Source organism: Calonectris borealis, chromosome W, assembly GCF_964195595.1.
Source record: "Calonectris borealis chromosome W, bCalBor7.hap1.2, whole genome shotgun sequence".
Classification (NCBI taxonomy): Eukaryota; Metazoa; Chordata; class Aves; order Procellariiformes; family Procellariidae; genus Calonectris; species Calonectris borealis.
The window spans coordinates 44,958,161-44,985,221 of NC_134351.1; the positions used below are offsets into that span (position 1 = coordinate 44,958,161).

At 41.3% G+C, this 27,061-nt stretch overlaps 1 protein-coding gene across 18 annotated transcripts in view; it reads right to left on the reverse strand.

Moving 5' to 3' along the window:
* The window catches only part of LOC142074733 (erbin-like), a 181,308-nt gene that overhangs the window by 137,847 nt on the left and 16,400 nt on the right, over window positions 1–27,061 (reverse strand). For 10 of the 18 annotated variants that reach the window (XM_075135589.1, XM_075135591.1, XM_075135574.1 and 7 more), the window contains exon 1: window positions 5,009–5,413. The exons of 7 other annotated variants lie outside the window; for them this stretch is intronic. In XM_075135589.1, coding sequence (XP_074991690.1) covers window positions 5,009–5,083 — 75 coding nt within the window. In that variant the 5' untranslated portion in view covers window positions 5,084–5,413. Of the gene's footprint in view, window positions 1–4,575; window positions 4,628–5,008; window positions 5,414–27,061 lie in introns of those variants that run through there. One more of the 18 variants, XM_075135584.1, reaches the window with a different exon arrangement.

A 27,061-nucleotide genomic window follows, 5' to 3' on the forward strand; every position in this document is an offset into this window, starting at 1 on the left:
CACAACTCTGCTCAGTTGTTTCTCCCTTGAGTTGCTGTATTCATACCTCCCCCCTGGCCCAAACACCCAAACCAAAACCTTAAATACACAAACTTGCTCCGCTTACTATAAAAATAATTTCTACGACACTGCTTGACTGTGTTGCTGTTTTAGGTACCCCTATTTTCCCCCTTATCTATTAGACAGATAAGCAGCTTAGTTTCACTTATTTTTCCCCCAAACTATTTTCTTATTCAAAAATCAAGAGGGAGACTCCTAACCAGTCAACAAAGTTAGCTTCTATCACCATCATCAATTTTTCAAAACAATGTTTGAAAGCATCCACACACAGATATATAAAATTAATTCACTATTAATTCCTTCATCTTCTTCCTTATCACTTGCCTTCACAACAACGCTTAAAAATAAAATCCTGACAATTACCAGGCTACTGATGTGCAAATATCATTGCTCATCAAGCTAACCAATACTTACCACCACTCTCAACATCATGTGCTCCTCTATCCATCTAGGTCATTTTAACCTGTCCTGGAGGACATACAATCTGTTGTCTATCCCACACTTGCGTTGAATCATGATAGGTAATTCCTGTTTGTTAACTAAAACTCATTTGGGTTACATCATCAAAAAGGGTGATCATACTGTTCGGGAAAAAAATTCTTTTTAACCATACTGCTTTAAAACACATTAAAATGCATTACACATGTGACATCTGTACCAACATATGCATAATAAAACAGCAGAGTCGTACTAGTACTAGCATTTAGGCTTTCTAACTAGAACATTTAAAGCAGAGATATTTATCTGGTCTGTTTCTTTACTGTCCCAAAGAGCAGCAAGCAAAAATAAAAACAAAGTTTAAAAAACCATAAAATTCAAGAGAAGAAATACACTATGTCCTGACTGTCTTCCCATATAACGGAAATGAACAAACTGTGAGAATTAGCCCACAATTCTACCTTGCTATGTGCTGCGAGGAAAGACAGAAGGCTGTAGTCAAGCAATTTCGTTGACATCTTGCCCTGGTTTCGGCTGGGATAGAGTTAATTTTCTTCCTAGTAGCTGGTATAGTGCTGTGGTTTGGATTTAGTATGAGAAGAATGTTGATAACACACTGATGTTTCAGTTGTTGCTAAGTAGTGTTTATGGTAGTCAAGGACTTTTCAGCTTCCCATGCTCTGCCAGGTGCACAAGAAGCTGGGAGGGAACATAGCCAGGACAGCTGACCCAACTGGCCAATGAGGTATTCCATACCATATAACGTCATGCTCAGTAAAAAAACTAGGGGGAGTTGTCCTGGAAGCAGCGATCGCTGCTCAGGGACTGGCTGGGCATCGGTCGGCGGGTGGTGAGCAATTACGTTGTGCATCACTCATTCTGTATATTATACCACCATTATAATTATAATTATTTTCCCTTCCTTTTCTGTTCTATTAAACTGTCTTTATCTCATTCCACGAATTTTACTTTTTTTTTTTTTCTTCTTTTTCTTCTTTCTTCAATTCTCTCCCCCATCCCACTGGTGGGGGGTGGGGAGTAAGTGAGCGGCTGCATGGTGTTTTGCTGCCTGCCGGGTTAAACCACAACACATCTGAAATAACGTTGGTTTTTGGTTTGTTCCCCCCGCCCCTCCGTGCTTCGATTAGCTCAAATCACAGCTATAGAAACTGCCTTTATGCTTTCAGAGATTTTATCCTCTGGATTAGAGGGGAGGTGTTTCAGCTCCTAAATAAATGTGAATATATTTAGAACTGTGTATAGAGATACAGAATAAGTCTGGAATACCTTTTAATTGAAGTCTGTATTTTAGCAAAAATGGTAGGGAAGGAATGAAGGACCATCAGCAGCCATATAAGCATCTAGTTTGTGCAAGGGAATGGCTTGAGTTCTAAATAGCCTGGTAGTAGCAAAAAGACCGCAAGAGGCTTCTTCGTCTAGCCAAGGATGAGAGGTGGATCAAGCAGTTTCATATCCTCAAATAGCAACAGTAACATACTAAACATGAGCAGTGCTCCTTTCACACATATGCAACTAGTTCAAGGGGTAGAGGAGGGGAGCATAAGAAGAAAACATTTCACATTATATACCAGGGAAAAAATGAATCCTCTAACCTAAAAACAGATGGAAACAAATTCATTATAGGATTATAGTGAGTGATCAAGAAATTTAAAAAAAATGAGCCACTTGTCTGTTGAACAAGTCTACAAAGAAGTCAGATTTTTAAGTTTGATCATCAAGTCCTTCTGGATTTTCTCTAAGTCTCCTATTTTGCCAAGTAACTGAAACGTATCTGTTAAGCATATCAAAAACAAAGGGTTGGTATATTTTGTCTCATTCTCAAGCACCTTAGTGGCCCTAACATTAGTTTCCAAAATATTTTGGGTGGACTTCCTGCATCCTTCACTTTCTGCAGTCTTTAGCTTCTAACCCATAACTCATTGCTGTAGCTTTTTTCCTTCATTTAACTAACAGATGGACACTTTTCACTACTACAACATTACCTCATTTTAGATGTGATGTTTTCTAAGCATCTATTAAAACATCCTTAACTGATTTCCCTTTAAAACTGGAGTAGAAAAGAAATTTCTGTACAGATGATTTGGCTGAATGGCTTCCATGTTTTTTTTTTAAAAAGGAACAAATAAATGCTGCTGATTAAACTTTATTTTTATTATGTACAGTCAATATCAATTCATAGTCATTTATACTTTATCAAAAACAAAGAGGTTTTAAATATGCAGTTGGTTACTTGGCACCTTTCAATGTCAGGTGTTACTCCAAATCCTTCTACAATGACTTCTAAGAATATTGCATCCATCATCTTTTTTAATGAACATTAGCAGTATGAGACCACCTGCACATAAAAATTAAGTTTTCTGTACGTGACTGTAATTTGATGGTCGATAGCAAGCTATTTATGCTGTGGCTTACCAGAGAGAATACTGATTAACAGTCAAAAACAGGTAAAGTTATTTTAATCAAAATAGCACTATCCTTTTCCCTCACTTGGTCCTTCCTAAAATATAGGCAGCTATTTCAACAAACACATCACTCTTCCTACCAAGGGCCAGTAATACTAAACATACCAAGTATAAGCTTTTTAGCTACTCTTGTTTGAGGGGGAAAAAGTAACACTTCTTTCTTTATAACGATCCTTAGAATTATAGAATCAATTAGGTTGGAAAAGACCTTTAAGATCATCAAGTCCAACCATTAACCTAAAACTGCCAAGTCCACCACTAAACCATGTCCTTAAGTGCCACATCAACACGTCTTTTAAATACCTCCAGGGATGGTGACTCAACCACTTCCCTGGGCCATCAGTCCTTGATGACTTGTATTTTCAATATCTTGGTTTTGTATTAGAATAAAGTTTTTGTCTTTCTGCACATGCTTTATTTACTATTCTATTTGCCTCTCCTCTGTAACTGATGTTCACTTCAAGTTACTCTCTTCAGAGAAAAATCCATCATCTCTTTTTGCCCTAAAACCAAGCTACTGTTTCGTAATAGGAAAACCCACCACTTCCACACCACAGGAGGAATGTCAGAAGATCACCTGGACCTCTGGAAACACAGCGCACCTGCCTTTTGTTAATTCATACATTACAGTCTTCTAATTGTCTTCGTGTAAAATCGCTCAGAAGGAGAGTTTGTCTGTCTCAGACAGCTAAAGATCTTCATGGATGTGAAATCTGCAGGATGACAACTTGCACTCTTCCCATACTACCCCTTCCCTAAAAATCAAAGGCGATTCATTCTTCCTGCTTTCTGGGTACAAAGCTTCTTGCACTCTTCCCATACTACCCCTTCCCTAAAAATCAAAGGCAATTCATTCTTCCTGCTTTCTGGGTACAAAGCTTCTTTGGTCTGAACTAGCTGCAAACTAGCCAGCTGCATTTTCCACTCTTGTTCAGTGATAGCCAATATTTCTCATACTGATAGGGAGTTTTATAATACATCAGTCTGTGCAGCTCTCCACACCATTGTTGTATGACCCTCCAGACATAGTAACAGTACTGGAAGAAATCTGTACTTCATATAAATTCATACAATTAAATTTGTAAACTTGTACAATTTGTACTTCATATAAAAGAAAATATTTTGGCAGAAAAACAAACTATGGCACATCCATTACAGCTCCCCACAGTTGCTTATGACATCATTGGAAGTAAAGCATTTTACTAGTTAGGCATTTCTGCCTCATCGTCATTTCTTCCCATTAGCAGGGAAATATACTTTCATATTATAACGGATACAATTACATCATTAAGAAAAAAAAAATCAACGAAAAAAATAAATAAAAGGAGGAAATAGTCAGTTAGGTCTGTGAGTGACATAGAAACTGTATCTTAACTGAAGAAATAGGCACAGACATTCTTGAACCAGCAAACTGCATTGGCCAAGACCTTTAAAGACAACTGTCAAAAGGAAGTTTGCTTGCATAAATTAGTTAGCACTTAATTCTATCTCCACTAAACAATGTAGCTGGAAAAGAAGAGAAAGGAAAGAAGAAGAGGAAGCCAGAATGCGCCATGCTATTTAAATAAGTTAGACAGAAGTATTCTCTACATACTTTTCCTCCGAAACCAACCACACATGTTTATGGCACTGTATAAGAAGTGTTTATTTGCTAGTTGCTGAATTGACAAGTAGGATCCAAGAACTGCTTATGCAATACAAGAGGGAGTTTCCTAATGCCTAGCATTTGCATAGAACCAAACAAATTTGCCTAGATGCATTCAGGATGAACATTGTTTTCGTTAGACTATCCAATTCTGGCCATGTGACAACCAGGAAGCTTATCATGCAAGCCAACCCTCTGATAACCTAATCTTGTTTTAGACAGACTCCGTTAGCAGTATGCACATTTTAAGTGACAAACTAACTACTATTCTCCATAAATCCTCAAACTAAAATAACATTCAGCAAAGCAGTCTAAAATATTTTAGTGTTGAATGCCCATGGGCCCAAGAATCATTTCACCTATCAAGATAGCTTGTCCATACCTCTTCTGCGCTACAGGGAACACCAGGCTGATGGAACAACAGGTTCCCAACGCACATTGCCAAGATAAAACACATCTTGTGCTGACTGGATTAATCTTCATAGCTGAACCACCTGAGATACGTTTGAGCAGGCACTTCATGCCAGAACTTGTCAATAGAACTAGAAAGGGGGAGGTTTGGGCCAACATTTATTGCTACAAGGAGAAATGAATCAGCAACTCAAGAGGGCTCACAGAGTAAATATGCAAACCAGAGCTTATATAAGAAGCTTGGAACATTTCCAAAAACTACTGAAATAAAGGAGCCACAAGAATACTGAAGGGATGGGATACAGGGGCCCCTCTTTAGCCAATGTTGTTTTCTTTATTCAGGTGGAAGCTTTGAAGGCAGGACAATGAAACAGGATTTTCCTTGACTGACTCTAATTACACACAGCTTCAAAACTGCATCCTTAAATAAAGCATAGTCAGAAGACCAAATATACAATATTACTCCATTGCAAAAGAAGCTGCAATACTCTGTACAAGTGAAGATTTCAGGGACTTGTCAAATTCATCTATTAGGCAGAGTAGGGATTACAAAAAGTAAAAAAAAGAAATCTTACAAATTTTAGCATTTAACATCTGGTCTTAAAGTTCCTATCATATATTTCAGCTATACACAAGTAAGAACTCATTTATAACCTGTATGTTCACCATGTATTTCAGTACCTGTAAATATACTTTGATACATTACCTTCGTGCTGGACCTAAGCATTTAGTGGTGTGTTAATTGTGGATTTAGCAGCATGACAAATTATGGCACCTTTTCCAGAAATCTGTTCATTATAACACTTTGAGAAGCTGGAGAACACACACTCAATTGGTACTAAGAACCCTCTATCCAAAAGAATCACAAAACATCAGAAACACTTACTAGGTTTCTTAGGATACCTACAGTAAATACTTCATCATAACATGCTTTACAATTCAACTATTCAAGATCTGCTTGCAGCCACAAGCATACTGCAAAGCCAACGTTTGCTTCCTAATCCTGTTCTTTTTAGCTAGTAGAGATTTTCTTCCCCCAATAACGGCTCATTAATCAAGTCTGCCAATGAACCAACAATTAAGAGTTAACAAGGGATTAGACATAAAATAAGAGCAAACTACTGCAAAGCACCAAAAAATAAACTATAGATTAACCACTCCATTTGAGTTATCTTAATAAGACTTAACACAAGCGTTTCAATGCCAGAACAAGCAGATCCACAATGAAACTAGGATTATAAAACAAGACTCTAATTCAACATAAAATTATTCTCAACAAATAGGAGTATCAGCCTATTTTCTTATGCACATTAGGGAATGTTATTGAACAACATGAATAGCATAACACAGGAAAGGACCCTCTCTAAATCCAAGCTGTGCACTGTTGCTTGAACTCCCTGCTTTGTTATTGTTAGCTTAACAGTAAATAGGACAGTAATAGCTTATTAAAAGTCTCAGCCTATCCACATGATAAAATCTTTTGTGATGATTACTTCACAGTACCACTCACTAGTCAGAGAACTGTGAAAAAACTCTCAGAAGTTTAACAGAGAAAAATGGCACTTTATCCAATTCTCTGTAACCAAGGATCGATAGAAACAATAATTCTGAAGTTCTCACACAGTATATCAAGTACTTTTAGTAAATATAATCAAGATTTTCCTCTCAAAAAAAAAAAAAATTCTGTTCCTCAATATATTCTTGTCATTCATCTTTACTAACCTGTTTTATTAAAAAACTTTCCACATGTATTGGGTTTGCATGGCAAGGTTTTGGTAGTGGGGGGGCTACAGGGGTGGCTTCTGTGAGAAGATGCCAGAAGCTGCTCCCATGTCCGACAGAGCCAGTGCCAGCCGGCTCCAAGACAGACCCACCGCTGGCCAAAGCTGAGCCAATCAGCAATGATGGTAGTGCCTCTGTGATAACATATTTAAGAAGGGGAAAAAACTGCTGCGCAACAGCAGCCAGAAGAGAGGAGTGAGAATATGTGAGAGAAACAACTCTGCAGACACCAAGGTCAGTGATGAAGGAGGGGGAGGAGGTGCTCCAGGCGCTGGAGCAGAGATTCCCCTGCAGCCAGTGGTGAAGACCATGGTGAGGCAGGCTGTCCCCCTGCAGCCCATGGAGGTCCACGGTGGAGCAAATATCCACCTGCAGCCCATGGAGGACCCCATGCCAGAGCAGGTGGATGTGCCCGGAGGAAGCTGTGACCCCGTGGAAAGCCCATGCTGGAGCAGGCTCCTGGCAGGACCTGTGGCCCCATGGAGAGAGGAGTCCACGCTGGAGCAGGTTTTCTGGCAGGACTTGTGACCCCATGGGGGACCCACGCTGGAGCAGTCTGTTCCTGAAGGACTGCACCCCGTGGAAAGGACCCACACTGGAGCAGTTCATGAAGAACTGCAGCGCTTGGGAAGGACCCATGTTGGAGAAGTTCGTGGAGGACTGTCTCCCGTGGGAGGGACCCCATGCTGGAGCAGGGGAAGAGTGTGAGGATGTGGAGAAGAATTGTGGAATCAGGAGTTTCGGCCAAGATAAGATAGGACTTCGGCCTGTGCGCAAAGAACTAGCAGACGCATACATACGCCTGAGAATAAGACCTGAACACCTGGTTTAGTTGTCTCCTCTGTAAGGAAACTGTAAACATCAAAATGAAAAAGCTCTCAGCTAGGGATGCTGCTTGCAGTCACCCTGAGGTGGCAGATGTGGAAGCCAAAGAAGAATTGAATAAGGCAGAAGAGGTGGCCTAATGAGCACCAGCTGATTCAAGAGCTGAAACAGGTGAAGGGAATTGTGAGCAGACATGTGATAGTTGCTGGAAGGAAGAGAGACTGTTTTTCTTAGTATATAAGGGAGACGAATTGGGTGAAGAGAGAGGCAAAGGAGAGAGAGACAGGCAGACAGTGGGACTGCCCTGTTATGATAAAGGCTCCAGTATTGTAACAGTAAAGGATTCTGTGCATGTATATGTGAGGGTCTGCAATCATACACCACATGAGGAGGAAGGCGTGGCAGAGACAACGTATGATGAACTGACCGCCACACCCATTCCCCATCCCCCTGTGCCACTTGGGGGGAGGAGGCAGAGAAAATCAGGAGTGAAGTTGAGACTGGGGAGAAGGGAGGGATGGGGGGGAAGGTGTTCTAAGATTTGGTTTTATTTCTCATTACCCTACTCTGATTTGATTGGTAATAAATTAATTTAATTTCCCTGAGTCAAGTCTGTTTTGCCCGTGACAGTAATTGCTGAGTGATCTCCCTGTCCTTATCTCGACCCATGAGCCTTTTGTTATATTTTCTCTCCCCTGTGCAGCTGAGGAGGGGGAGTAATAGAGCAGCTTGGTGGGCACCTAGCATCCAGCCAAGGTCAACCCACCACACCCCACAAACCCATTTTCAAGCAAAAGTTCCAACACTTGTACTATCTTTTCATAATGGTTCCTAATTTAAATCTCGTAAGGCACCTGTATTTCCAAGCACATCATTTCTATAGTACTATTAAGCATTTAAGACAGTATTTTTGCTATTAAAATATTTCCCCTCTCGAAAGTCAAGCATTTTATATGGACATTTACAAATATTTGTGTGCATATTCTACCTTCATTCTTGAATCAGAGCAAGAGATGGAGAGAGGAGGGTGAAAAATGCGTTTGCTCAATGGTCCTAACTAGGATTAAGACAATATATTAAGATCAAACTTATCCTATTGGAGACACTACTCCAGTATATTAAGATCAAAACCTACAGTGATCTATTAAAGATTTTTGCAACGCTTCAATTAGGCATATACTTACTAAAAAAACTCCACACCATTCTGGTTATATTGTCCCTATAATTCTTTATGAGGAGCTATGTGTGACTGCTGTTGAATTAGGGGATTAAAAGAAGTTTAAATAAAAAACCCTTCAGTCTCAGCATCCCTCAGAAACGTACCACTAACAACTAAATTTATGTAAATGTAACAAGCATACAAAACCAAAACAGTACATCCTTTCAACTGCAAAAAAAATCCCAATCATATTAACCTTTCGCTGGATAGGATAAGAGCATTTAAGTTCGCTTACCCAGGGCAGAAGTATTTGTTTGAAACTGCTTTTATTTTTTGCATAGAGCTACCTGAATACATTACCATAAAATGGGTTACTGCCTTGCATACATTATGTAGCATTCAAAGTAAAAAAGTAATGCAGAAAATTATACCAGAAGCAATGGAAGCCAGACTGCCTATACACAAGTGCTCACACAGAGCCATATGAACATGTTAAAACCGCAGATACACAGACCATGTTCTGTGACCCAAGTGTGACAGACCCGTTCCACTGCAGTGAATAACCCTAGCACTTCTTGCCAGAAAACAGCCAGAGTTCTCACGCATCTTCCCTGCAAGCTATTATAATACAAATTCAGCAATTAAAACAAAAGTTTGTCATTCTTACATGTGAGGGTGAGAGAAGATATTAGTACACTGTAGAGTAACTGAAACAGTAAGTGCACTCAAAACATTTCTTTCCCCTTATCTCCTTCAACACATCTGGACAGTCACCTACCCAAATCACTCCACCACTGCCAATTCACACCATAGGAGTCTCAATTAGTTTCTGAACTTGGACCACAGAATCACCAGGACACAAAACAGAGTTTATGAAACCATCCACATGGATCTGTGAAAAAGAATTAAGAACTGTTTTCAAGATGATGAGTATAAGAGGCCTTGCACAAAAACTAAGACAGTTTCAAATCCACACATTAACTTTGTTTTACTTTAGAACTAAACACAGGAGACACAGAAGTGGTAACACGTAACTTACCACCACAACCACCATTCTACAATTACTCATTTTTGTCCTCTGCCAAATCTCAAAGTAATGCAAACAGAGGCAGCAGTGTACCAAAACACAAAAAAGGTAGAACTGATAATCATCTCATCCTTCTATGCCAGCCAAAAATAAAACATACACATTGATAGCAAGCTTGAGTTCTAAACAGCTCCCTTTCTGTTACTGGTATGAATGGAGTTTTAATGTAATTATCAAGTTAACAAACTGTAACTAAAACAAACAAGTAGTTATGTGCAGGACCTCAACTAGATGACTTCCTCTTAAAGCACTGCTGTTCTGGTGAGTCTGAAGTACATTCTCTAAAAGAGAACCTATACCACCCACGCTGTCACAAATACTCCCACAGCCCTCATGAGGAAATACAACTCCTTGCAAAAGATGAGGCTTTAAAAAAGCTGCAATTATTTTAATTGGACCCGCCAGCTGCCTTTCATTTAGCTTAACATGAGGTTTTATTGAAAGTCTGCAGTCACAGCCATTGGCAAGAGAGGAGACAGTTGCTTACAAGTAGGTTGGACCTATTTCTGAGAAGCTTACTCTGCCCGGTGAGCTTTTGTGGAGTACTGCCATATACTCTATATGTTGAGGATACAAAGTTTTATTATGTGGTCCTGGCTAGTAGGCTGGAATAATGCAGTAAGTCTAAGATGTATATGGAACACATCCATAGCCTCATCTTGACAACATTTGTTGGGGCCAGTTCAAATAAGGTGCCAAAATACAGAAGAAAGAGAGAACGATAAATTACAGAAGGATAGTTTTGTCATCTGCTTTCAAAACAGCAAACACATCACACACGCACAAAAAAAAAGAATTGTGTCTAATAAATCTAGGTAGGTTGATAACTGGAATCTTTCTTGAAAGAAAAAGATTCCTCAGGAACCAGATTCTAATTAGCATACTCTTTTCAGAAAGTATTCAATATACAGACACAAAACTGAGTTTTGAGATTCCTAAAACTTCTAAGACAAAGAACAGCAAGAGAATCGCCATTAAAATAACTGTTTCTGCTACTTCCAGAACACTCTGTGAGATTTAGCAAACTCTAAAACCTCCATACTAATAGGATTGTTTAACAGATCTCAGCTACCTTTTCCAAAACACTGCTGGTATCAGCTTCCCACAGTGCCATGGCCAGCACATCTAGAAACTGAAGGATGCCAGGGTTGATGACTGTACTGCTACTTTCCTGGCTTGCTTGGGAATAAAAAAATTGGGTTGCTGTCCCTTATGGTGGTGGCTCTGGAACTTTCCTTCTGGAATTTTCCTACTGCTTTCCCACCTACAGCCAAAATTTTTGTATGACTAAAATTATTAAAATAAGTATAGTATTAAATCAAGTTTATATCTGGCCAGCAACTCCCTTCATACACACCCCATTTAGGAACTGCTGCTCTATGATGTAAAGACTGAAACAGCTTTCTTGGCTCTTAACTAACAAGGGCTGAATAACTTCCCTCTCCCTTGTCTTGCAGTCTTCCACAGAAGGTTAAACTTTCAGTTCAATTTGAGATTTAAGTGGCATCCTTACAGATAGACAGTGGACTGCTGAACATGCCAACTCCTCCAGATTACGTGTCCGAGTTTGTGACTACCTCTAGCAAGTCTTAAATTCTGCAGTACCCTCCATTAGTGCTTCAATCACTGACCCTTCCACTATATCCCAGGTAGCAAGAAACAGAATACAGTAACTGTAGGGTTATATGAACAATTGCACAGATCATTACATGAAAGATGATTATCCAAGGACTGGAAAAGAGGACTGAAACACTCCTCTATCCTCCATTCTCTCCCCCTACTGACAAATAAGATGATGTTATACAAGTTCAAAAGACAGACATCAATTTAACTCCACTGGCAATTGCAATGCATTTCCCGTGACCATTAACCACTTTCTTGTTACTGAGTCAAAAATTCAAGGTTTTTCTCTTTAATAAAAAATTGACTACCCTGGCATACATGCTACAGGTGCTCAGTGTTGAGCTAGACCCCAAAAGTTAAGGGTTGGGGAGAAGGAGTAGGAAAATAAGCATTTTACACATCTTTAGAAGAAAGATCTTCTGCTCTGGCACTTCTTCCCTTAATTTAAGTTTTTCCCACAACATAACTTAGAAATTAAGTCGAACTAAGGCTACAGCTTACTCCTAGCTTTTTCATTATCACATACTACTTTTTTTTTTTTTTATTAAAAACACACGCTGCCTAATTAACACCAAGAACCAATTCCAACTCAAAGCCCTGATGGGCAGGTCACTGTATGAAAAAGCATCCATATTACATTTGAGTTATAAACTGTCCTGGTTCCAGCTGGGACAGAATTAACTTTCTTCCCAGTAGCTGGGGGGGTGCTGTGTTTTGGGTTTGGTATGAGAGGAATGTTGATGGCCCATTGATGCTTTGGTTGTTGGCCAGTGGAGCTTGCACCTGGGACTGTTTGGCTTCCCATGCTCTGCCAGGTGCATAGGAAGTTGGGTGGGGGGAGCACAGCCAGGGTGGCTGACCCAGCTGGCCAATGGGGTATTCCATACCATGTGACATCATGCTCAGTATATAATTAGGAGGCGTGGCCCAGGAAGGGGTGGGCTCTCACGGTTTGGGACAGGATGGGCGTCAGTTGGTGAGCAGTTGCATTGTGCATCACCTGCTTTGTATATCCTATTACTGTTGTTATCATTGTTATTATTACTGTTCTACTTTGTTTTATTTCCATTATTATACTGCTTTTATCTCAACCCACGAGTTTTCCTACTTGTGCCCTCCCGATTCTCTCCCCCATCCTACCGGAGTTGGGGGGTAAGCGAGCGGCTGCGTGGTGTTTAGTTGCTGGCTAGGGTTAAACCATGACAAAACTAATTTCAGAAGACTTATGAACAACCAGGACTTATCAGAACTAGATAGATTTGCACCGTTGAATGCACAAAATCATCCCTTGCAGACAATATCTGACAGAGAACAAGTATTTTTGTGGCTGCAAAGCCAAGTATGAGAACAATCAACTTGGATTTTATTCCACCTACCACACTTGTGAAAATCATGCTGCATTTCAAAAAAAAGTTGTGAATTAAAAAACAGAAGAAAATGTTTTCATTGTACTCTGTTTCTGGTCTTCTGTTACTGTTGTTCCTTTTTTCAATACCTCGACAACATTAAAGATCGGGGTCTGCCTAGCTATATGAAGTTTTGTTTAGCTATTGCAAAAAAGAAGGTGGGGTTAGTACTGCTATCAAACACTTCAGACTTTGAAAGAACATATCCTACAGCCCATGCTTAAATCAGTAGTAATATTATATTATAATCCAAGTTCATCTATCACTTTGACTAGACCTACTGGAGGAAGATGCCAGATGGAACATCGTAATGGACACTACTCTCATTTCATTACACATTCCACACAAAGCCAAAAAGCATCATCGCACCACTATCTTAACAATACAGGTGCGATTATTGATAGCAGTGTGCAATCAAAATGATCACTTAAAGCAGCAAAATTCATTAGAAATATTCCATTAATCAGGTTTTAAGAGGGTCAAAAAGACTATTTGAGATATTTGTTAGTCAGTTCTACTGCATCAGTAGATCTTGAATAAAAACTATCATTTTGCTTTCACAAGGAACAGAAAAAAATTCAGTTACTATTACATGATTCTCCTCTTTCCATTTTCATCTACCATGACAAAGGAAAAAAAGGATATTTAGATTTGTTTTAAGCATAGTTTAACTGAATCCATCATTCAAAAATAAGAGAAAAATAAGAGAAAAACATGAACTTATGAATTCATGAACACAATTACTAGGAGTGCACATACAAAATTGATAATTTAGCAGCTACATTAACGCAATTGGGTATGAACAGAATAAACAAATGTTCTCTGCAGTTACTTTCTGAAAGCAACTAAATACTTTGTATAACTGATTTTTTTAAGCGGGGCAAACAAAGGATGCATATAATTACAGATTACACACAACCAAATTATTTAGCCTATATTACAAGAAATTAGAATCATAGAATCATTAAGGTTGGAAAAGACCTCTGAGATCATTGAGTCCAACCGTCAACCCAACACCATGTCCACTAAACCATGTCCCTAAGCGCCTCATCTACACGTCTTTTAAATACCTCCAGGGATGGTGACTCAACCACTTCCCTGGGCAGCCTGTTCCAAGGCCTGACCACTCTTTCAGTAAAGAAATTTTTCCTAATGACCAATCTAAACCTCCCTTGGCGCAACTTGAGGCCATTTCCTCTCGTCCTATCGCTAGTTACTTGGCAGAAGAGACCAACAACCACCTCGCTACAACCTCCTTCCAGGTAGTTGTAGAGCGCAATGAGGTCTCCCCTGAGCCTCCTCTTCTCCAGGCTAAACAGTCCCAGTTCCCTCAGCTGCTCCTCATAGGACTTGTGCTCCAGGCCCTTCACCAGCTTCGTTGCCCTTCTCTGGACACGCTCCACCACCTCCATGTCCTTCTTGTAGTGAGGGGCCCAAAATGGAACACAGTATTCGAGGTGTGGCCTCACCAGGGCCGAGTACAGGGGCATGATCACCTCCCTACTCCTGCTGGCCCCACTATTTCTGATACAGGCCAGGATGCCATTGGCCTTCTTGGCCACCTGGGCACACTGCCGGCTCATGTTCAGCCGGCTGTCGACCAGCACCCCCAGGTCCTTTTCCTCTGGGCAGCTTTCCAGCCACTCTTCCCCAAGCCTGTAGCGTTGCCTGGGGTTGTTGTGGCCAAAGTGCAGGACCCGGAACTTGGCCTTGTTGAACCTCATACAGTTGGCCTCGGCCCATCGATCCAGCCTGTCCAGGTCCCTCTGCAGAGCCTTCCTACCCTCGAGCAGATCAACACTCCCACCCAACTTGGAGTCGTCTGCAAACTTACTGAGGGAGCACTCGATCCCCTCATCCAGATCATTGATAAAGATATTGAACAAGACCGGCCCCAGTACTGAGCCCTGGGGAACACCGCTCGTGACCGGCCGCCAACTGGATTTAACTCCGTTCACGACAACTCTCTGGGCTCGGCCGTCCAGCCAGTTTTTTACCCAGTGAAGAGTGTACCTGTCTAGGCCGTGAGCCGCCAGCTTCTCTAGGAGAATGCTGTGGGAGACAGCGTCAAAGGCTTTACTGAAGTCCAGGTAGACCACATCCACAGCCTTTCCCTCATCCACAAGGCGGGTCACCTTGTCATAGAAGGAGATCAGGTTGGTCAAGCAGGACCTGCCTTCCATGAACCCGTGCTGGCTGGGCCTGATCCCCTGGTTGTCCCGGACATGGCTCGTGAGCGCCCTCAAAACCAACCACTCCATGATCTTCCCCAGCACCGAGGTCAGGCTGACCGGCCTGTAATTCCCTGGATCCTCCTTCCGGCCCTTCTTGTAGATGGGAGTCACATTGGCAAGCCTCCAGTCGTCCGGGACTTCCCCAGTTAACCAGGACTGCTGGTAAATGATGGAGAGTGGCTCGGCAAGCTCCTCCGCCAGCTCCCTCAGTACCCTCGGGTGGATCCCATCTGGCCCCATAGACTTGTGAGCATCCAGGTGGCGTAGCAGGTCGTTAACTACTTCCTCTTGGATTATGGGGGGTTTATCCTGCTCGCTGTCCCTGTCTTCCAGCTCAGGGGGCTGAGTACCCTGAGGATAACTGCTCTGACTATTAAAGACTGAGGCAAAGAAGGCGTTGAATACCTCAGCCTTTTCCTCGTCCTTGGTGGCAACGTTCCCTCCCGCATCCAATAAAGGATGGAGATTCTCCTTGGCTCTCCTTTTGTCATTAATATACTTATAAAAGCATTTTTTGTTGTCTCTTACGACAGTGGCCAGGTTGAGTTCTATCTGGGCTTTTGCCTTTCTAATTTCCTCTCTGCACAACCTAACGAGATCCCTGTACTCTTCTTGAGTTGCCTACCCCTTCTTCCAAAGGTGATAAACTCTCCTTTCTTTCCTGAGTCCCAGCCAGAGCTCCCTGTTCAGCCAGGCCGGTCGTCTTCCCCGCCCGTTCTTCTTACGGCACATGGGGACAGCTTGCTCCTGCGCCTTTAAGACTTCCTTCTTGAAGAACGTCCAGCCTTCCTGGACCCCTTTGCCCTTCAGGACTGTCTCCCAAGGGACCCTCTCGACCAGTGTCCTGAGCAGGCCAAAGTCCGCCCGCCGGAAGTCCATGGGAGCGGTTTTGCTGGCCCCCCTCCTTACTTCACTAATTATTGAGTATTTTATCATTTCATGGTCGCTAAGCCCAAGCCGGCCTCCGACCACCACATCTCCCACCAGTCCTTCTCTGTTTGTGAACAGCAGGTCAAGCGATGTACCTCCCCTGGTAGGCTCGCTTACCAGCTGCGTCAGGAAGTTATCTTCCACACACTCCAGGAACCTCCTCGACTTGTTTCCTCTCTGCCGTGTGGTATTTCCAGCAGACATCCGGAAAGTTGAAGTCCCCCACGAGAACAAGGGCTAGCGACTGTGAGACTTCTGCCAGCCTCTGGTAGAATATTTCGTCTGCCTCCTCATCCTGGCTAGGTGGTCTATAACAGACTCCCAGCAGGATATCTGCCTTGTTGGCCTTCCCCCTCATCCTTACCCACAAGCACTCGACCTCGTCATCACTACCATTGAGCTCTAGACAGTCGAAGCACTCCCTAACATACAGGGCTACCCCACCGCCTCTCCTTCCTCGCCTGTCCCTTCTGAAGAGCTTATAGCCATCCGTTGATGGCTATAAGTTGTTTTGACACATTTATTCCACTCTTAAAAAAAAAAAAATCAGTAAGAAGTGCTTAAACATACTTCACTACTATCCTTCAAAGTATTAATAGATAATTTGGTTATACAGAAATTCAGTTTGCTGGAAGCTAAGCAATTGACAGGAGAGGGCATCAACTTGCAGGTGCTTTGTGAGCTTAGGTACTTGCCATTGAGCAGCTAAACTGTTTTTTTTACGCAACCTAAACACATAAATTTGACATTGGATCCTAGTTTCTTCTCCAGATGAATGACTCGAGGGGAAGGGAGGAAGGGGACCCTCCTCAGCAGTGTATGTTAATCTCACTAAACTCACCTTTACTACTGGCTATAATTTCAGCATGCAAGACTCACAGTTCATATCCAAGAATCAGGACTGATACCAGAAAATTTATTATCTTAGCAGAGACAGAGTCATTTCTGTTTTTTGGATCTTAAAATATCAATTTTCCCCTCTTATTTCAAGATATATACATATAAATATATACACGTATAATTAAAAAGCACTGTCCAACTTGTATTCTAATCACACAGCAGAATAAATGTAAAAATATGTATACAGTTATCTTTCATGAACCTTTTCTGCCCAGCGTTTTAAGACATGACAGAAGCACTGAAAATAGACTCCAGTCTCTCAAAAGTCTCTGACTCTTCCCCAAAAGAGACAAGACTATCTACAACATCCAAAAAAAACCCCCAAAAAAACAGAAAAAAAACCTACTTCACATTTTAAGTCAGAAAAACCCAGAAGGAAGATAACTAAAAAAACAGAAAAAGTGAATGCAGTTCATATTTCAGTCAAATACACACTTGGAGGGGGAGGGAGGAATACAAACATGAAGTTATGCCAAAAGAAAAAAAAACAAAACACAACACATGCCCTCAGGTTCAGAGTCAATTCCAATTTACCACACTCTAGATTCTTATTACAGATAGACTATCACAAATGAAGTAGACACGAGGGAAACATGAAAAAAAAGTACAATTATTTCATGCTCGCTTGCAAGGTCAACAGACACTTCATTTTTTAATTCCTAACTAGACTGTGAATGCATTTTTTAAGACAAATCCTAGTATATTTTGAATCGGGGGCGGGGGGGGGGAGGGGGGAAGACACTGCACCACATTATCTTGGTTTCACAAGGTAAAATTTCAGTCCCAGAGAATTTAATATCATTACAGTAGTTCCTCTCAAGTATGCAGAAGATCACCTTTCGGAAACTACCTTAAGGAAAGAATTCACTATCTCCAGATCCTGCATAGGTTAATCCTTGTACTACACAATTTGAAAGAAAAAACCACATTAGTTATCTTCTTGAATATAACACTCAAAATAATTTGGGACTTAATATATTCTACTGAGCTTTGTTTCCATTCTTGCACCCTATGAAAAGAAATTATCTTCCAGCAATCACTATTTCCTCTGACATGCTACATGAAATACTTATCAATCAACCAGAAGATAAGCAGTTATTTTGCAGATCAAAGAGCAGGACATACAAATAGGCAACTACTGGCATTAGAAATAGCTTATCTGCTTAAGGATAACTATCCATTTGACACATTGCTACTCCAATAAGTAGGCAACGTACAGCAAAGCTTCTCTTGCAGAAGTAATTGTTGCTACTACTGGTGTGTCTGAAGAAGGAAAAAAATCCACACAACTCAACTTAAATGTTTGTCATGCAGTGGCTCTAAAAATGCATTGCAGGGAACAGCAATGTAAACTCAGATCAAGAAATGAATGTTACTTGAGACTATAGGAACCAGGATACTTTCCCCCCCTCCATTAGGAAGGGGACAAAAACTCACTAGTGCTTTTCCACATCACTCCCACTCTAATCTCTTCAGAGAACCAGAGAGAAGCACAGTATTAAAAGTCTTAAAATGCTGATATCAAATCAAGAAAAACCTGTTTCTGTCTACCTCTTGCCAATCAATGCCACCTCCTCCCTACTGTATGGGCTTGGCCCTTCAGGGAGAGATGAGAGAAGGATCAGAAGCTTTGTTACCTGCACTTCATGAGTGCAGGACAGCCAAGTGTATGTGGCCCCATGCCACAGTCACAAGACACCTTCACACCAGGGTGGTAAATTTCCCAGATTTTAGAATTATGAAGCTAAATGCCTTCTGTTCTTCCATCCCCTGCCCCCTAAATTATGTTGCACCTTTAATCCCTCCATGAATGAAGGTGGTTCTACATTGCCCATCTGAGATTAAAAAGTAAAATATAATAATGGCACCCCACATTATCAGTGACAGACATTTCTAATTGCATCATTCCACCAGTGATAATACATAACATATGAACTTGTTTACTAATCACACTGACTGCCCATCACTTGTCAGTTCTCCATTCACACTAGCCTTGGGGTCTAACTTGAAAGCAGAGCATCCCACATGCAAGCACTGTTGACATACACATTTCAATCAAGAGATCCCTCCAGACGATGAAAAATATAAAGCCACCAGAAATCCCTAGGAACTAAAGAAACTAGGTACAAAAGTCTCAAGAGCAAGTACTCTGGAAGGTAGCTTTCAAGAAGAAAAGAAAAAAAAAAAAAAAATTACTTGACGCCCTCAGCAATGAAGGACTGAGCAGCTCTCCACTCTTCCTTTTCCAATTTCAGTCTTTACCGCGGTTAGTTATTTCCCACCACTACAGCAATTACAAACTATTTTACAGATAGGCATGAAATTCCCAGCCTACTGTCCAAAGTCTAGAAGTCAACCTGCATATGGCAAAAAAGCAGGAAAGACAGGGGGTGGTACACTTTATATCTGCCCCAAAAGAGACATAACTGGGTAAGTATTCCAGGTTTTAACTGTACTTTTGACTTTTATGGAAGGATTATTGAGGAACAAATCAGTGATGAAGAAAAGAACAAAATTTAAATTTACTGTGATTGAGTAAGAATGTTCCAACCCAGCAACTGGAACTCAAAAAAGCAAGTGAATTCCCATTGTGCTTAATCCAAACTAGAGACCGCTAAAGAAAGAGCAAGCCCTGCTTTCCCCTACTCACACCTGCCTTTTGTTAAATCTAAGGTTTGCCTAAACACACCATGAGTGCAATCAGTAACTGACTCAAAAAGACTAACCCTGCAAGATATTGGGGGGAATTTTTTTTCTAATTAGATCAGCTTACTAATCAACTCATTCACTGACCTTCAGTACCAAGTCTTCACAAATGAAGCAAAGGACCCACACAGGAAGAAGAGAACAGGAAGCATACTGCCTACTGTTGAAGGAGATTCAGGAGCTTGTAAGACTATATATTCAGTCACAGTCTTTCTAAATTAAGACTCCTTTAAATTAAAGGTGATAACTTTATTATTATTGATATTTTTCTCTTAGTATCAAAAAACATATGCAAGCATAGTTTAATGCTCACAACAGCACATTCAGGTAGCAAAATTCATTCATATGGGTCACATTTTATAATTTAGTCTGCCTTGGGTTCATAGTTGCCCTGGTTTCGGCTGGGATAGGGTTAAATTTCTTCCTAGGGCTGTGTTTTGGATTTAGTATGAGGAGAATGTTGATAACACACTGATGTTTTCAGTTGTTGCCAAGTACCCTCCTAGCCCAAGGACAGCTCCCATGCCTACTGACTGAGCTAGGTACACGAGATGGGAGGGAACATAATCAGGACAGCCAGCCCAGCTGGCTAATGGGGTATTCCATACCATGTGACGTCATGCTCAGTATATGAACGGTAGGCGTGATCCAGGAAGTACCGATCGCTACTTGGTTATCGGTCAGCGCGGGTGGTGAGCAATTGCATTGTTCATCACTCATATTGTATATTTTATCATTATTATTCTTATTTTCCCTTTTCTATTAAACTGTCTTTATCTCAACCCACGAGTTTTTCTCACTCTTACCCTTCCGATTCTCTCCCCGTCCCACTGTGGGGTGGGGAGTGAGCGAGCGGTTGCGTGGTGTTTGGCTGTCTGCCAGGTTAAACCACGACAATAGTTTTGATGGGTTTTTTTCTGAAAGAATCAACCAGTGAAGACAAGAAGTTTGGGGAGGGGGCAGGGGGGAACAATTAAAAAAAAAAAAAATTTAACCATGCCAAATATCTCAGTCCTGCAGGTATTCCAGGCAACCAAGAAGCAGCGAAGACACTCAGTCAGGTCAGCAAATAGTTATGGTCCAGACAGTGATTATGTCAGCAGTTCATGTTCTACATTGAGTTCAGAACTGAAAGAAATATTTACAGGATGTGGTCTTCTTAACTGGAAGACACCCTTGCTCAGCAAGTGCTATGCATATTTTTGCGACAAGAAGTCAATTACTTGCCTACAAAGCAATGCTTTACATTTTTAAAAGGCTTGAGGGAATGGGACTACAGTATTCAAAACAGACCAGCATCCCCAACATGGCAAGTTTAAATATTTTTTACACTTTCTTTTAACCAAAAAAACCCTCTTAAATTCCAAACTGACCAATACAAGGTGTCATGTCAAGAAGTGCTCATGGTAAACAGTTTTAATTGTTCAGTGGGGCTTAATTGTAATACTAAGGTTTAAAATATTTTGTAGAAAAATATTCAGTGAATATCAACCTGTAATTGAAACCGTGAATACTAAATAAATTTGTAAAAAGAAAAAAAATTGAGGCCTGAAATACAAAAGAGCCACTGCTGAGACAGGACACTGATCTAGATGAATCTTTCATCTGTCCCAGAGCTCTTAAAAAGCAACTGAAGATTCACAAGATGCACCTCAAACTTCCTATAGCATCAGAAGCTGCCATTTTATAGCAGATGATGCCCATTACTTAGAGCAGGATGCACCCTATTTCCAATCTTAAAAAGAAAGATGATTTCTCTCATATGAAGTCCATGTAATAAAACAGTTCCTGTTAACCTTTAGGTGTTGGGATGTAAAGCAAGTCTAATAATTGGAATGGATGAAACCAGTCTCTCTGCAGTGCACACAAGCTTCTAATCCAAATTCCTCTTCTACTGTCCCTCCTATAGTTGATTAATTAAAAGCCACCCACATCATGCACCTGAAAAAACACACCTAACAGTAAATCCTTATAGGAAGAAAGGGAAACAGCTTTTTTTTTTTAAAAAAAAAAAAAAAAGAAAAAAAAAGCTTCTGTGATGCTGTCTTCTGGCCTGCTCCCAAGTCAACATTATTAATGTCTTGGAGAGCCTAAGGAGAAGGGACACATTCAGGAAGAAACCACAAGAAAGGATGAAACAAAGCATAACAGCCAATATGCTTTTAAAAGTGACATCAATTATATGTCATGATTAATTAAATCACACAGAGTAGAATTAAATTGCAAAGTACCTTAAAAAAAAAAAAGTATCAAGACAACTATTTAATGGAGAGGTAACAAAAGAGATACTGGGTAAATCCAAGAAGTTGGTTCTACAATGCTATCAACAGCACAGAAAGATGTTAACAGAAAATCTGAAATGAACTCTAAAGAGGGGGAAAAAAAAAAAAACAAAAAACAAACAAACAAAAAAAACCCCACAAAACAAAAAAACCCCAAAACCTCAGTAGACTCCATAGCCTTACTTGTCTATTAAAACCAGAAATGGCAAGGGCTTTGATGAGAGTGTAAGTTGGTCAAACAATGAGAGAAGACAACATATTATAACTGCTGCAAATAAACTGCAGTTTGCCTCCTTTTACAGGTTCTGAACAGCAAAAACCAACCTTGTATTAAGATTAGGTTTTGTGGAACTGCATTAACACTATGATAGTAGCAAGTCCAACCTGAACAAGGATCTGTGAACTACTTTCCAAGTTCATTTGAAAGTGAATTCCTGTCACTAGTGAGGACCAAGACTGAACTGGGAATAAGTTTTTAACTTTTGATATTTCACACTGAAAATGTCAGAAAACCAGGACAGACTCTAAAGAAATAACAGATACCTCTAAGGTGGGGTGAGGAGGGGGACACCCATAGACACTTGCTACAGTGCAATGGAAGTACATTTCAGAAACACAAAAGGACAGAAAGAAAACATAGATCTGACAGAACACTTCTTCATGCTACTATTTCTGGTACTTCCTACACCTCAGTATCTACAGAACAGAGCTGTAGCCACTGATACCTGGGAGATGAGTAGAAACACTGAAATGAAACATGCAGGTCGGGCCACCCCTTGACTAGCAGGACCACTACTCGTTCATGAAACACAAAATTTGGCGAATAGAACGAAGACAGATGCCACACTTGACAGAAGAATTAAGGCTGAGAAGGAGGACAGTTCCTTTATTCCTGAACATGTTTTCTATAGATTCTCCCATAACTATTCCAAAGAAGGCTGAGACCAGACAAACTAACATACACCACAACCGGGGAAGACAGGTGGACTGCCAGAACAAATATGAAAGCACATGAGAACCCAACTGATGTGGGACTAGACACAAACAAGCAACTCCAGAAGTTGTTTTGGACTGTACACCTCGTATCTCAGCAGATGAGCACATCCTTAGTTGGTGGTATCATTACCACGGAACAGCTAAAAATTTCAGGGAGCAGGAAGGATAGAATTTAAAACAGAAAAAGAAACACAGGCATCTCCTCTTTCAATCCAGGAGACAGAAACAAATCAAGCTTCCACTCTGCTTCACATCTGAGCTCTTAATATCACCAAAAAAAAAAAAAAAAAAAGCATAGAAATGCTGATAATTATGGCCTCTACTACAGCCAGGCTTCAGATGAAACTACTTTATTATTAAATGTTTAGTTTAAGTAAATATATGCCTTCCACAGCTAGGAAAAGAAAACACTTGCCCTCATTCCCTCCTCTTTCAGGGACCTATAGCTTCCTACACAAGACAGAACAACACTAAGGACCTTACGCAAGATAATTCACCGAAGATGATTTTTAACTGTATGTTGTAATCATAGTGACGGAAAAGAAAAAGCAATTGAGAAACAAAAGACTCAGAAAGGACAAGGAAAATTGCTTTAAACATAAACAAACCCAGAGAAAGGAAGCATGTAAGAGACATATAAAATCAAGGCTTTCAAATTATTTCAGATAAGAAAAATCTATGCAAAATATTAGTTAGAAACAGATGCAATGGAATTACAGCTTCTAGAGAAACACGTATTTTTCTGTCAATTCAATTTTTCATGTCTTTGCCTTCCAACTAGGAGGAATCAAAATAACTACCACCTTCTTTGCAAACAAGGAAGTAATATGCAACAAAACACGCTCCGCCCTAGGCTTCTTTCTTTCTCATAATGAAATTCTGCAATATTTGGAGCTATTGTAAATGTTCCCACTTAGTGTCTTGAAAACTTGCTGAAATTACAGTTTCGGCAGAAGCAACATCCTTCACTGCTCATTTTTATTTTTTATTTTTTTTTATTTTCTTATTTAAACAACCCTTTTTTTCTATCTGCTGTATCAAGAACTTACATACAACTCTTAGGGATATAAAGAAACACAAAAGCTACCAGCCTTAAAAAAAAAAAACACATCACGCAAAAAATTAAAAAAACAAACAAACAAAACCCAAAAACACCACAAAACACCACCACCCCCCAAAATAAAACCCCAAAACAAACAAAACCAACCCCCACACCAGAAACCCGTATGCCTAGATATCCAAGAAGGAAAAAATAATACTCTTCTTCCTATACAGTACCCCTATTGATAAGTCTCTGTCCTGGTTTCAGCGGAGATAGAGTTCAATTTCTTCCTAGCGCTGTGTTTTGGATTTAGTATGAGAAGAATGTTGATAACACACTGATGTTTTCAGTTGTTGCTAAGTACCCTGCTAGTCAAGGACTTTTCAGCTTCCCATGCTGTGCCAGGTGCACAAGAAGCTGGGAGGGAGCATAGCCAGGACAGTTGGCCCACCTGGCCAACGGGGTATTCCATAACATATAACATCATGCTCAGTAAATATAAATAGGAGGCGTGGTCCAGCAAGTAGAGATCACTGCTTGGGTATCGCTCGGCAGGTGGTGAGCAACTGCACTGTGCATCACTCATTTTGTGTATTCTACCATCATTATTATTATTATCCCTTCCTTTTCTATTCTACTAAACTGTCTTTATCTCAAGCCACGAATTTTACTTTTTTTTTCCTTTTTCCTATTCTCTCCCCCATCCCACTGTGGGGGGAAGTGACAGAGCGGCTGTGTGGTGTTTGGCTGCCTGCCAGGTTTAACCACAACAGTCCTTTTTGGCGCCCAACGTGGGGCACGAAGGGTTGAGATAACAACAGATCTGACCAAAGCACGTTAAGGCAAAATTGGTTATAATCATTCATTATATAGGTTTAATAATTCCTGGTGACAATGTTTATTTATCAGCTCTCAAAGTTGTAGGGCTGCCTCTCAGTGTTGGGTTATGTAATACCTTGCTTGCAGTATATATTCCCTGTTGTGCTGTTTATCACTACTCAGAACTGGGTCAAGGTCATCATTTTGCTGCACTGTGTAACACTGTTCTATGATATAATAAAATCATTGGTCATAAGTCTAATCTAGTATCTAAACTCAGCACTGCCGTCATCTCTGTACCTCGGGAACCACCTCTAAGAAACTATTAGTAATTGCACCTTTTTCTCCTCGGAGAATGAATTTAAAGGGGAGACAGGATGGGACACTTTCTCCCACTTGTTCATCTTCCCTTCCATATCGTCAGAAACTCCTTTTTCCTCCATCCTCTTCACGAAGATGTCCACAACATTCCCTGAGAATTTTGAATATCCTTGGGATGTTCAAACAAGCATGATCATATTGCTATGTCTCCTGAATGTGGTTCAGGTCTTGTTTAAGGTTAAACAACTATTTGGGAATACCGTCCGGAGATCAACCCTCAGCAACAGGCACTGTGGCTACTCAAACCCCCGTCACAGGCACTATGCCTACTCAAACCCCGGCGACAGGCACTGCAGTTACTCCAACCCCCGCGACAGGCACTGCAGCTGAACCAAAGGACCAACCCTTGCTGGTACACGTTGCCCCTGTACAGAACAAGAAATCTTGGAAGCGGAAGTCAGGTCGTTTAGAAAGGGATGACGGAAAAGCAGGGCCATCACGAGGAGGGGAGGAGGAAGAGGAAGAACTCATAAACGAGACGGAAACCACCTGATCCATATCCCTGGGTGAGCTGCGAGATATGCGGAAAGATTTCAGCCGTCGTCCAGGCGAGCATATTGTCACCTGGCTGCTCCGATGCTGGGATAATGGGACCAGTAGCCTGGAATTAGAGGGGAAGGAAGCCAAACAGCTGGGATCCCTTGATAGGGAAGGGGGCATTGACAAAGCGATTGGAAAAGGTGCACAGGCCCTCAGCCTCTGGAGATGACTCCTGTCAGGCATGAAGGAAAGGTATCCCTTCAAGGAAGATGATATATGCCACCCAAGCAAATGCACCACTATGGAGAGAGGTATCCAGTACCTGAGAGAATTAGGCATGCTGGAGGTGGTTTATAGTGACCTGGACAACGAGCAAGTACCCAAAGATCCAGATGACGTCCAGTGCACGCGACCCATGTGGCGGAAGTTGGTACGGAGCGCACCAGCGTCATATGCCAATTCGTTGGCAGTACTGTGCTGGACAGAGGAAGAAGCACCAACGGTGGATGACGTGGTTGGCAGACTCTGGGAATACGAAGAAACTGTCTCCTCCTCCCTTGTCCCGGCTGTGGAGAAACTGTCCCGGGAGGTCCATCAACTCAAAGAGGACATGTCCTATTCTCCGCCTCTACGGACCAGTATCTCAGCCATTAGGAGTCAGCGTCCTACTGCTCAAGACAGAGGATATAGAAGCTACACACCACGGGGCACCCTGTGCTTTTACCTGTGTGACCACGGAGAGGACATGAGGCAGTGGGATGGAAAACCTACCTTGACCCTAGAGGCACGGGTACGTGAGTTGCAAGGAAAAACAATCACACAAGGGGGTTCTCCCAGGAAAAATGCTGCTCCAGTTTTCAGGAAAAACCTGTCTCACGACAGTCCAGTTTCCAGTGAACAGTTCCCCAGACAGAGCAGAAGGGCTGATCTTTGGATTGTAATGAAGAAATTTTTGACACGCGTTTGCAATAAGTGACAAATGAATACTATAACCAGAATTAGAGGGGCCCTGCCTCCGGCCAGGTGGAGGAAAGGGACAACCGGGTTTACTGGACTGTGTGGATTCGATGGCCTGGCACATCAGATCCACAGGAGTATAAGGCTCTCGTAGACACTGGTGCACAGTGTACCCTGATGCCATCAAGCTATAAAGGGGCAGAACCCATTTGTATTTCTGGAGTGACAGGGGGATCCCAAGAGTTAACTGTATTGGAGGCCAAAATGAGCCTGACCGGGAATGAGTGGCAAAACCACCCCATTGTGACTGGCCCAGAGGCTCCGTGCATCCTTGGCATAGACTACCTCAGGAGAGGGTATTTCAAGGACCCAAAAGGGTACCGGTGGGCTTTTGGTATAGCTGCCGTGGAGACGG